General features: G+C 38.7%; 1 protein-coding gene across 1 annotated transcript in view; it reads left to right on the top strand.

Annotated features, from left to right (window-relative positions):
- USP24 (ubiquitin specific peptidase 24) overlaps positions 1 to 12,724 on the top strand; it is a 145,674-nt gene that overhangs the window by 113,785 nt on the left and 19,165 nt on the right. Inside the window, exons 49-56 of the mRNA XM_025391116.1 lie at positions 105 to 325; positions 655 to 779; positions 1,874 to 2,015; positions 3,213 to 3,363; positions 4,379 to 4,474; positions 5,159 to 5,262; positions 7,518 to 7,631; positions 11,227 to 11,323. Of these exons, the coding sequence (XP_025246901.1) occupies positions 105 to 325; positions 655 to 779; positions 1,874 to 2,015; positions 3,213 to 3,363; positions 4,379 to 4,474; positions 5,159 to 5,262; positions 7,518 to 7,631; positions 11,227 to 11,323 (1,050 nt within the window). The remainder of the gene's footprint in view (positions 1 to 104; positions 326 to 654; positions 780 to 1,873; positions 2,016 to 3,212; positions 3,364 to 4,378; positions 4,475 to 5,158; positions 5,263 to 7,517; positions 7,632 to 11,226; positions 11,324 to 12,724) is intronic.

Here is a 12,724-nt window from a genome sequence, read left to right as displayed (position 1 = left end):
GCTTAAACTAGGAAAACACATCCTCTTATTTGGATCTCACTTAACTGGGTACTGCTGGATACGTTACTAATCAATGTTAATATGGTCTTTTTGCTTTTACGTAGTTTCCCTGGATGCTAAACATGGAGCCTTACACAGTTTCAGGAATGGCTCGCCAAGATTCTTCTTCTGAAGTTGGGGAAAATGGGCGAAGTATGGATCAGGGAGGTGGAGGATCCCCACGAAAAAAGGTTGCCCTCACAGAAAACTATGAACTTGTCGGTGTCATCGTACACAGTGGGCAGGCACACGCAGGCCACTACTATTCCTTCATTAAGGACAGGCGGTAAGGGTTTCCTGAGGCAGCACTTACTCACTTTCTGCCCTCCCCTGCTCTCCCTTATCATCCATACTCACCACTGTGGTGCAGACACACTTTGGCATTGTTCTTGACTGTGTTTCATTTTGAAGTTTTAAAGCTTAGTGCAACTGGTTTTACCCCTTCAGTTTGAAAAGTTGTTTTAGAAATTGAAATAATTGTTACTACATATTTCTTAGATATTTTCAAATGATAATCACCTGCTTTATTTGTAGACAGTACATAGAGATAAATGCTAAGGATGAGAATGTTGATTTTTTTAACCTTATGATGTTTGTCTGATTTCCGGGCTCTAGAGGGTGTGGAAAAGGAAAGTGGTATAAATTTAATGACACAGTTATAGAAGAATTTGACCTAAATGATGAGACCCTGGAGTATGAATGCTTTGGAGGAGAATATAGACCAAAAGTTTATGATCAAAGTAAGTATTTACAAATGGATATTTTCCATTTTTTATTTATAGTTTTCTATAAAAATTAATAGTATTCTTTATATAAAAACAGCAGATTTTGTTATTTTTATTATACTACTATTCTAGCTATAGAACCATGAGCAAGCTCTTTAATAACCAGCGTGAAAATGTTCAAGGTGTTTATAAAAATTTTTAAAATAATTTCATACAACAACCTTGAGGGATAGGTAGGGGAGCTGGGAGTAAGTTAAAAGGATGAAATGAACATCAAAGAGAAACTAATGAATACTGAAATTGAACCTTAAAAATAGTTTTGGAAGTAGTTATCCATTAAAATTTTCAGATTTCCTTTTCACTAATATAGAGGTGTGACTAATTAGAGAAGACATTTCTAGCACCTGTGTTTTTAAAACCATATTTATTATGCAGTGTGGCAAAGCAGTCTTCCCCTCCACAACCCCCACTCCCAGGAGAAAAGAGTATGAGGAGAAGCACAACCCAATCAGAACTTGCTCTTTGATAAAAAGCTATTTGACGGAGACCTTGGCATTTCAGAAACCTGATTTTGAAATCTTCTAGTGGTATTTCTAAATTTGTAGCTGTATTGGATTCACTGTATTAGATTTTGATACCATGCCATTATAGTCGTGCATCGTATGGTGGTAACCTTTACGGGTTGGATATAGTATTGTCAGAATTTACCTAGATTTGGCCGATCATGGCAGAAATGGTTAAGTGAGGCCAGTTATCCCATCCTGTGCCACATAACATATTTTTAAATGTCACTTGCTATTTGCTTACATTTAGACCTCCCTAGGATACTTACCTTCTTTCTCTTACTCCATTACCATACTGCTCCCTTATTCCTTGCCCCCGCCTATATCACTTCCAAGTAAGAGATCAATCTTAGGCCCAGAACTGAAGTATCCTGACTTCCATGCTAAGCACTACTCTAGAGACACTCATATTTTACTTACACTTTGCATTTTACAAATTTAGGGAGTAGTTAACTACTTACTGGAATAATGGGCCCTTTGTTTTGGATTGTCAAGACAAGAAAAGCTTTTACTTACAGTTGTCTTTCTTAATGTCTTGTTATAAAGCAAACCCATACACTGATGTACGCCGAAGATACTGGAATGCCTATATGCTTTTCTACCAAAGGGTGTCTGATCAGAACTCCCCAGTATTACCAAAGAAAAGTCGAGTCAGCGTTGTACGGCAGGAAGCTGAGGATCTCTCTCTGTAAGTGTCTCTTCCCTGTAATTTGCTGTGTGATTTCTGTGGTGATGATGTGGTCTATGAGAATATACTATTTGAGCTTTTAAAGATAATTAGCTAAGCTGGAGAGAAATTCTAAAGAATTCCAAAAAGAAAATAAATCCATTTCCTTATTGCTTCCTGGTTATTTTCTTGGCAAGAGGTTGTTACATATTTAGAAAGATGCACGTAAGTTAAATCATTCTAGAGTTGAAGTGTTTTGTTTTTTGTTTTTTTGAGACAGAGTGGTCTCACTCTGTCACCCAGGCTGGAGTGCAGTGGCATGATCATAGCTCACTGTAGCCTTGACCTCCCAGGCTGAAGCGATTCTTCCACCTCAGCCTCCCGAATAGCTGGGACCACAGGCAAGAGGCACCAGGCTCAGATATTTGGTTTGTTTGTTTTTTGTAAAGACAAGGTCTCCCAATGTTGCCCAGGCTGGTCTGGAACTCCTGGGCCCAAGCAGTCCTCCCACCTAGGCCTCCCAAAGTGCTGGGATTATAGGCATAAGTCACTACGCCTGGACCCTTTTTTTTTTTTTTTTTTTTTTTTTTTTTTTTGATGTTAGCAGCATTTGTTGAATACACTTTCTGTCCAAAGCACAGTACTGTGCCAGCACTGTCAGAATGTTGTTGTTTTTTAAAGGTCCTGTCGTTGGTGAATTTGCCTTTTAATGTGTTGGGTCAGGAAAGTGTTTACTTTTTCATGTGAGAAATATGACTATATGTGTTTTATTAAATTTGAAAACTTGGTTTAATACTTTGTTCTTACAAGACTTTGAGTGTATGGCTCTAAGATAAGTTTATTTCACTGCTTTTTAATGGCTGCGAAAGATATCTCACAATAATATGTAGAAAGAATTCATTTTTGTGCTTACTAAATGTTAAATCTCATATGCCAATTAAGTAAAAACTTCTGTTAAAGTTTGTCCTGCACTATTTTATCTTCTATAATGTCAATCAGTTCTCCCAACTAATTAGAAGGTATTGCATTTTTTCATTTCTTAATTGATACATTACGATCATATATATTCATGTGGTACAGTTTTATGTTTTGATACATGTATAATAATCAAATACTTTTAAGTCTAATACCCTGTTTATGTGAATGTGGCAAGTCTTACTAACCACTGAAAAAATAGCCATTTTATACTAGACGAAATTTTCTGATTCTGTCTCTTAGGTCAGCTCCATCTTCACCAGAAATTTCACCTCAGTCATCTCCTCGGCCCCATAGGCCTAACAATGACCGGCTGTCTATTCTTACCAAACTGGTTAAAAAAGGTGAGAAGAAAGGACTGTTTGTGGAGAAAATGCCTGCTCGAATATACCAGGTAAGAACCATATAAAAAATTCTAAGAGGGAATGTCCACGTGGACATCAAAATGTATCCAGTAGGTCCAGAAGTACTCCTGCTGGGTTAGTCGTACCACTGGTGCTACATCATCTGACACACTTGTCTCATGAAACTTTTACGCCATGCCACAGAGGGGACCATAGAGCTAGAGCCATGGAGTGCTGAGAACACAAGTATGAATACACACTCAGGATTGGCAGGCACAATCACTGACCTGCTGTATGAGTGTGAGATGTCACAAATAAACAATGTTGTGGGGAGTGGGCAGTAAAGAAACCATGTTGCCAAAATAAACTTATTTTGTCCGGAGAGAAAAACAAGGTTCATAACCTTTGAGTAGGACTAATAAGACAATGATTGGCCATTATTTATTGAACACCTACTGTGTGCTACGTGCTTGAAGCAAATCTTTAATTTGTAAAAGATTATTGTGCAGTATCAGGTTTTAGTCTCATTTTTTGGATGGAAAAACAGGTTCAGAAAAGAAGAAACACGTGCCAGTGTCACAGGGCAAGGATCTAAATTCAGAACTGTCTACTCAGTCCAGACTTTATACACTAATTAATCAAAAGCTCAGTAGCTAGAACAAGAGACTTTGAGAAAAATACGGAGTCTTACATTAAGAAAGAGAGACAATTAAGCCATCTGACACAAAGGAAGCATGGAGTTGGTTGTGCTTGGGAGAGCTCTATTTGTCCCCTTCTGCCTAAAATACCGAGTTAGAATTTATTTGTCCTTCATGTGACGGTTTACCTGTATTTCCCAAAAGGGTATGGTTTAATGAATAATAGTTCTTATAACATCTTATATTCCAAAGGAAGGTTTTCTCTCTCCTCTTTTGAAAGTTCAAAACTTGAGAAAGGGGAATTATAAATTATAATTCACTTTTTATAAGTGCTTTTTACCTATATTTTTACATATCATTAGAAATGTCCTTCACATATTGAATATTTTTCCATATCATAAAAATAATTATTAATCTTCTTTTGTAGATGGTGAGAGATGAGAACCTCAAGTTTATGAAGAATAGAGATGTGTACAGTAGTGATTATTTCAGTTTTGTTTTGTCTTTAGCTTCGTTGAATGCTGTAAGTAGCTAACTGAATTCTTAGAAATAAGAAAGATTACAGTTAAATATATTTTAGCGAAAGCATTCAGTGATTCGTCTTCAATCTCAGTAGTTAGCATTCAGATTAGATGCAAAAAGATTTTCTCATAAATGTAGCCTGTATTGGGTAATATTAAAATGCAGGCAGCATTCTGAATGTATAATATAGATGGTGGGGAGGTGTGAGTTTCCCACATACTGGCTTTCTAAAGTGCCCTTGTTTAGATTTATAGAAGAATCTTGGAATAGCTGTAACTGTGAACTCATGTCAATGGATACTGGGCTTTGTGGAGATTCCTAATTTGTAATAAAATGTTACAAGACTAAAGATTAACTTTCAACTACTTTTCCTTGAGTACCATGATTATAATTTGCCAATAAGGGAAAACAGTGTTCTTAGTCTCTTGATGACTTAGCATTCCTGTGGTCTAACAACTGTTTTGAGAGGATTTCATAAAAGAAATGACGAAGATGTCTTTTCTTAACCTTTTTAAAAATTTAAATGGAACATTTTTTATAATGAACTGGCTAGATTCTTATTAGTATTTAACTTTATCATGTGTGTATATCATATTCATATATTGTGTCATATTTAGTTCGTAACAATGTGTAATAATCTATAAAACTTCTGTGAAAAACGTCCTCTTTCATGTTTCCCTCTTAGACTAAATTAAAGCATCCATATTATCCTTGCATGGCAAAGGTGAGCTTACAGCTTGCTATTCAATTCCTTTTTCAAACTTATCTACGGACAAAGAAGAAACTCAGGTGAGAAGTGATATGTTTTGATAATCTGTTGTGACAAAGGGCACTAGTTAATTCAGTTGAAGTTGAATTTATAATTTTAAAATATTGTGAAAGCAACTAGCTAATTTTATTGAGAAGACTAAGACATGTTCTCTAGCTTTAAGAAACTTCTAATCTAATGGACAGAATAGATCAAACAAAAGAGAAATACCTAAAAAGAGAATGGGCATAAATTCTATACATCTTGGAATTGGGCAAAATCATACCCAGATAAGGAGATTAGAGTAGGCTGTAAGACACTGATGTTCTCAGAGGGTTTTGAAAGGCAAAACAGAGAAACACAGAGGGCTCATTTTAGGCAGAAGGGAAAGCCTGAGTAACAGACAAGACTTGGCCTAGGGAACCATGAGTGACTAATTGTGTTTTACTAGGACGGGTAAGAGACTCCTGGAGCTGAGGCTGAATATTGGGTTTGGAACTCACTAAGTGCCCTTAGTACCAGAGCAGGGAGTTTGGGCTCTGTTCAGTGGGAGATCATGAAAGATTTTTGAACAGGGAAGTATGTCCAGAGTAATGTCTTAGAACAACAGTCTCCAATATTTTTAGCAACAGGGACTGGTTTCATGGAAGACAATTTTTCCACAGAAGAGAGGGTTAAGGGACAATTAGATTCTCATAGGGAATGCACAGCCTAGATCCCTCACATGTGCAGTTCACAATAGGGTTCTTGCTCCTATGAGAATCAAATGCTACCACTGATCTGACAGGAAGTGGAGCTCAGGCTGTTCCTAACAGGTCCCAGACCGGTACTGGTCCATGGCCCAGAGGTTGGGGACCTCTGCCTTAGAAACTTTACAGACATGACTATATCTTATTCATCATTGGTTTTATGGTTTTTTTGTTTTGTTTTGCTTTGTTTTTTGAGGTGGAGTCTCACTCTGTTGCCCAGGCCGGAGTGCAGTGGCACGATCTCAGTTCACTGCAACCTCTGCATCCCAGGTTCAAGCGATTTTTCTACCTCAGCCTCCCAAGTAGCTGGGATTACAGGCATGCACCACCACATCCAGTTAATTTTTGTATTTTTAGTAGAGACAGAGTTTTGCTGTGTTGATCAAGCTACTCTTGAACTCCCGACCTCAGATGATCCACCTGCCTTGACCTCCCAAAGTGCAGGGATTACAGGCATGAGCCACTACGCCTGGCCTCATCATTGGTTTTTATCTTCAGCACCTTATAAGGTGCCTGCACATTATAGGTTCTGGATAAGTAGTTGTGAATAAATGAGTGAAGAATGAAGAGTATTGAGCAGTGGTTTGTAGAATATACCTAGAGTAAAGGGAGACCCAGGATGAGGAGACCAGTTAGAGTTAAAAGACCACTGAAGTTCCCAGACTTTTCCCTCTCACTAGCAAAGTCAAATTCTCCAAGTGTGGAGAGGTTTTTGGACAGATTTTGCAGTCAAGAAACTCTTGAGAAAAAATATATATAGTGACAACTTCATTTTTATGTGTAATAATCAAAGATATATTAAGTGATCTCAGTCTTTAGTATTTGATTGAAAAAGAAAAAATAATGTATTCCTTTCTTTTAATGTCCAGATGGCATGGATTTTTATGTCTTAATGGCATAGGATTAATTAAGGACACTTGGTCACTTCTGTTTGTGAAATTTGCTCATGCTGTTTACACGTTGCACACTATTTCCATTTTGTTTATATGGTCATTACACACAATGATCATTTTGGGACATTGAGGGATATAAGGGAGGTGTTATGAGGGCATGGGTAGAATAGTCATTATGCCTTTTTTCTGCCTGAATTTTTTTTTTATTTCGTAAGGTGGAATATTAACAATTTTAACAATAAAGTATAAAAATGTAAATAAGTTATTCTGAAAGTGGACATTTTGTGAGTGTAAATTAATTGAACAAAACAAAATGCTATATAGTTCAGGCCTTTTTTCCAATTAGAGATGTTTGGTAAAGATGCAGAAGGAAGGTAAAGTCTAAGACTTAAGCTTCTTTACATGTTTTTGTTTGTGGGGAAAGATGAGCCACAACATAAGGAGCCAAGGAATGCAAAGCACTGGCTTCCAGAGTACACTGAGCCATGGTAGTGGGCAGTCATTGAGTGTCTCTTATCCCTCCACCCTACCCCGATAGGCAGACAGAGAGACAGACATTGATAGATAGAAATAAGAACCAATAAGAGTGACACTGCATGGGGTCATTGGCTGGGCTCATGCTCCTAACATTGCTGTCTCTGCTTCTTTTTAAAGGGTTGATACTGAAGAATGGATTGCTACCATTGAAGCGTTGCTTTCAAAAAGTTTTGATGCTTGTCAGTGGTTAGTTGAATATTTTATTAGTTCTGAAGGACGAGAATTGATAAAGTAAGTGTTGGAGTCTTTTAATTGAAAGAAATTTGTGTCTCTTCCAGTGATTTAGAGCTGAAGTTTCTTATAACCCTTTTTATTTCAACTTGAAATTATTTTTCTGCTTAAAGTCCGTTTTAAACTCTCTTCACTGAAACAGTGAGGAAATTATTGAGGTCACTCTAAAATCATCTCAGGCAAGTATTCAGTGACCGCAAGAAGAGCCTGTGAGGCAGATTGCCTGCCAGGTGCTCATAGGCACGTGGGTCCTAAACCCCTGTTACGGCTCAAGGGGATCAAAGACGCAAGTCTTGTCCCTCAGGGACTCAGAATCTGGTGGAAAGAGATAAACAATCCCAGGTTACCATAGTTCACAATATTGTCTAACTGTGTTTGGATTGTGACTAAAAAATAATTTTTTAAAAATCTACTGGTCGGCCGGGCACAGTGGCTCACGCCTGTAATCCCAACACTTTGGGAGGCCGAGGCGGGCAGACCACAAGGTCAAGAGATTGAGACCATCCTGGCCAACATGGTGAAACCCCATCTCTACTAAAAATACAAAAAAAAATTAGCTGGGCATGGTGATGGGTGCCTGTAGGCCCAGCTACTTGGGAGGCTGAGGCAGGAGAATCGCTTGAACTCGGGAGGCGGAGGTTGCAGTGAGCTGAGATCGCGTCACTACACTCCAGTCTGGCGACTCTGTCTCAAAAAAAAAAGCTACTAATAGTGTATTACCTATGATAGTACATCTATATGTGTCCCTGAAATTTAAAAAAGAAAAGTTGCTTTTCTGGCAGAAATTCAGAATGCTCCAATCACTATGAATGTTTATACTTTACTTCTGATCATCCTCATCAAGTCAGCTTCTCCTGTCCTTGGTAGTTCAACATTTATGTGGGGTTCCAGCAAGCATTGCTGTGGTCTCTGGTGTCCCGTCTCCTCTATTCCCATTGGGCTTCTCCTTCACTCTCCTCAACTGTGCCTGCTCCTAGCTGCTCAGCGTCACTGAGGAAGTACAGATTAGCAAATGAGCATTCCCTACCCCAACCACAGATGCCACACACCTGCCAGAGTCTGTTCCAGCTTGCCCTTTCCTCTCTTTATTGTGGAGGAAGTATCCCCTCTTCTCTCAAAATGAGTCTCTTTGCATGTCCTGACCTTCTCAAGGAAGTTGACCCTTTAAGTATCTCACTCTTAATTCTTGCATCTTTACTTTCTAGAATTTTCTATCACTTCTGTCACTTCTGCCAGCATACAAATATGCTCTGTTTTCTCTCAAAACAAACACACAACAGGGAATTCAGAAACGCAAGTCTCTTCCCACAAGGCAATCAGTCTGGTGGTAAGTTAGAGATCTTTTCAGAACTGCTGGTCCCTGATCCCCTTCCTCTCTAGGTCTGAGCTCCAAACATTTATTTGCCTACTTGATATCTCCACTTTTCCCTCTAATCTATTTCATTCCGCAACAGAACTGTTCTTTTTTAAACAAATTAGATCACATTACCTCTGTGGTTAAAAATTCTTCAACGGAATCCTATTAGACTCAGAATAAAATCCAAAATTTTTACCACTACCCACAAGGCCTTGCTTGATCTGGTTTTTGTCCTTCCAGGCTTTCCTTGACCCTCTCCCTGCTTATCAGGCTTTAGCCATACTGGCTTATTGGTTCCTTGAACCCGCCGAGCTTATTTTCCTGCCTCAAGGTCCTTGCACCTGTTATTCTTTATCTGGAACACTGTCCTCCCCTCTTCACATAGTAAGTGACTTCTCCTTCAGACATCAGCATGAATAACATTTGCTCTGAGAGGTTGTTCCCAGTCACACAGTCTAACGGATGTTTGCCTGCTAGTCTGCTCCCTGTTTTTCTGCCCATCTCCTCCACTACAACTTCAGCTTCTTGAGGCCAGAAGCCAGGTTCAATTCATTCCCGACTAGACACAAAGAGGCTGGCAAATAGCAAGCACCCAAATACTTATTCATGCATGTATACATGCATGTATATCCATATAATTCATAAAAAGGGTCAGTAAGCATTTCTTTGAAGTGCTGTGTACTATACGCCTTTTCCTTTAGAGTTTGCATTAGAGATAACCATTTTTTCTAGTTTGATTCCAAAATATCTTTCCAACAGGACTCCTGAGCGTTGTGCAAGCCTTAGAATGTTATAGAAACACCATCCATTTGGAAGGAACATAGCAAATATTTTATTCATTCTCTTATATCCAAGCAGGCTTGCTTTTAAATTTCTCCAGAGAAGCTGTAACGTCCTTCGGGTAGTATGTTTTTGGTTTCTTAGTATTCCTAATGCTCAAGAATCCTGGTGAAGTACTTCTACATTCTTCCTGATAGAGTTTATTATAGTTTGTTTCTTTCTTTATAAAGACCAATTACTCATCACTATCAATTGCTATGATTTTGTGTTCGAAGAATAGTCTTTTTTTTTAATTACTTATTTCTTTACAATTTTTTAAGATAGTCATTTTTACAACTAAAAAATAAGTATACTGTATTCATATTTTAGTAACTGTAAACATAAAGTGGTGTCGTCTTTTAGATCAGCCCCTCGGTGTAGTCTTCTTTTAAGGCAATTCTTTAAACCTAACTGTAGTTGTAAAAAAATTAATTCATACTAAATATTGCTTACAGATTGATCTAAAGAATTCAAACTACTAACATGAAGGATACTTTACATCTTTTAAGAGCCTTTTATTGTGGAAATGTTTAAACACACACAGAAGTAGGCAGAATGAGCCCTTTCCTGTACCCAGGCCTCAGGCAAGTTGTCAACTTTTGCCTGTCTTGTCTTAGCTATCTCAGCTCTCACACACGACACCCACGTGCAGGCTTTTTTTTCTCTCTGAAGTTATTTTAAATTTCAGACATTATATCATTTCACAATAAATTTTCAGCCTGTATCTGAAGGTAAAGTTCATCTCTAACAGTGAAGTTAAAAAAAAAAAAAAAAAAAGCAATGTAAGTACTTTACCATTATCATGAACCAACAAAATTAATATAATTCCTTCATATCACCTTGTATCTAGTCCGTGTTCAGATTTCATCCAAAGGTCTTGGAAGTGTCATTTTACCATTGAGTTTGCACAAATCAGGATCCCGTGAGGTCCCCACATGGCCTTTGCTTTCTGTGTCTCTTAAGGCTCTTTTGACCATCAGTCGTTCCTTTTTCCCCCTGCCCCTTGTATGCTGTGCCATTTGTTTGGGGAGTAGACTTTTTGCTCTGTAGAGCTCCCCATATTCTGGATCTGTTTACATCCTCTAGGTATTCCCTTCAAGAGAATTGTACCTGAGTCTGATTATACCTCTAGAGCTGAACTTTATGGGAGTACTTGTTATCTTTTAAACTTTCTTATAGTTGCCACTTAGAATTTTAGTGAATTTTGAACAGAGCCTTGTCGGCTAATACGTGGCATTCCAGTTAGCAGGAATAAGCCGAAGTGAAGTGACCTGGGAAAGCTCCACTTGGCCTGTAAGGGCTAACAGTGTCAGGAGACTCTACTTTTGTTTCTTGGCTATTAGGTGGGAACTGTGTTGGAGAGGTTGAGGTTATGGAAATGTATCTTGCTTTCTCACACCACCTTTCTCTTTCTTTCAGGATTTTCTTACTGGAGTGCAGTGTGAGAGAAGTACGAGTTGCTGTGGCCACCATTCTGGAGAAAACCCTAGACAGTGCCTTGTTTTATCAGGATAAGGTCGGTCTTGTTTTTAAAGTGTTATTTATACATTGTGTTTTTACCAAATGTTTTAAATTACAGGTAATAAGAAAGAGCCTAGGATTGGAGTCTGGTAATTTTGCCACATAAATGCACCTTCTGTGGACTGATTTTTGGTACATGCCAGGGAGAAGGCATTCTGTCCCTTCCTCCTCACATCCCAAACACCACGGTAGGCCGGGAATTCAGGCCTGCTTTGGTCTGCTTTGGGATTTTCTCTCTAGAAACACTCCCTTTTCAGAGTCCTCTCTCAAGAATTTGTATTAGATCTCTCTGAACTGAGACTAATCTGTGTCTAGAGACTCATCTAGACCAGCAGATATTTTGAGCCACCTCTGGCTTTGTCTCTTTCCTTATAAGCTATTTTCCTGATCTAAACCTGCAGCTGGCAACCAAACCAAATGGTGCCATTCATCCAGGGGCGTTAAGTCCTTACAGATACAGCAGTTACTTCCCAAGTTTGCTGTTTCAAACAGCTGACACTACATGGAAAACTTTGAAAAATGTTATTTTCACAACAAATTGGCTTCTTATAAACATTGGCTGGAGGCATTGTGCCTCAATGAACTAAATACAGATTCTAGGAATTACTGCTTCAAATGCAGATGTTGGCTTTGCTGTGCAACTTTGAGCAAGTCCTTTAAGGAGGATGTTGATCCAGATACAGTGCCTGCCACCCAAGCACTTAGTTCCATGAACAAGGCTGTCAAATATGCCCTTTAGGAAGGTCCTCAAAGACTGTGTCTCAATTCCGGGAATCATTAGGAAGTTGAGGTTTACTGTAAGGCAGTGGTTTTGATCAGCTTAAATAGCAGAACCATTTTTTAAACAAAACCCTATCTGGATGCACAATATAGAATACAAACCACAGGAGCTGCTGAGGACAGTTCAAATGCCATTGCTCCATTCCCTGTAGAAGTTTGTAAGATGTGTCAAGAATCCTTAACGTAAGGACCATATCACTCTCCTCCTTCCTCCCATGTACCAACCCAAACAAAGGATAAAGGCAGAGTTAGTGCAGCCTCCCTAGAGATGGGGTCAGGCCACAGCATATTACCCACCAGCCTCTAAAGGCAGGACAGCAGGTGGCAGAAAGAGAAGGGAATGGCAGCCATACACTTGGAAGCCATTTGCTCAGTGAATTCTGTCTGATGCCCAGCTGATGGATTTTCATGTCTATTTCCCCCGCCTCCCCCCATAAATGGAAATGGTGCCTCTTGCCACCCACTTTATCTTGGAAAGTACTTTGAAAATGAAGTGCTATGTAAATGCTAAATTTTACTGTATTTATAATGGGTGTGACAGGATGGATGGGAATATTGCAAAAGTATGAATACCATCTTCAGAGGAAACGAACTAATGAGAGTAGTAAGCCTGGTC

This window comes from Theropithecus gelada, chromosome 1, assembly GCF_003255815.1.
Source record: "Theropithecus gelada isolate Dixy chromosome 1, Tgel_1.0, whole genome shotgun sequence".
Classification (NCBI taxonomy): Eukaryota; Metazoa; Chordata; class Mammalia; order Primates; family Cercopithecidae; genus Theropithecus; species Theropithecus gelada.
This window is presented reverse-complemented; position numbering and strand designations above follow the sequence as displayed.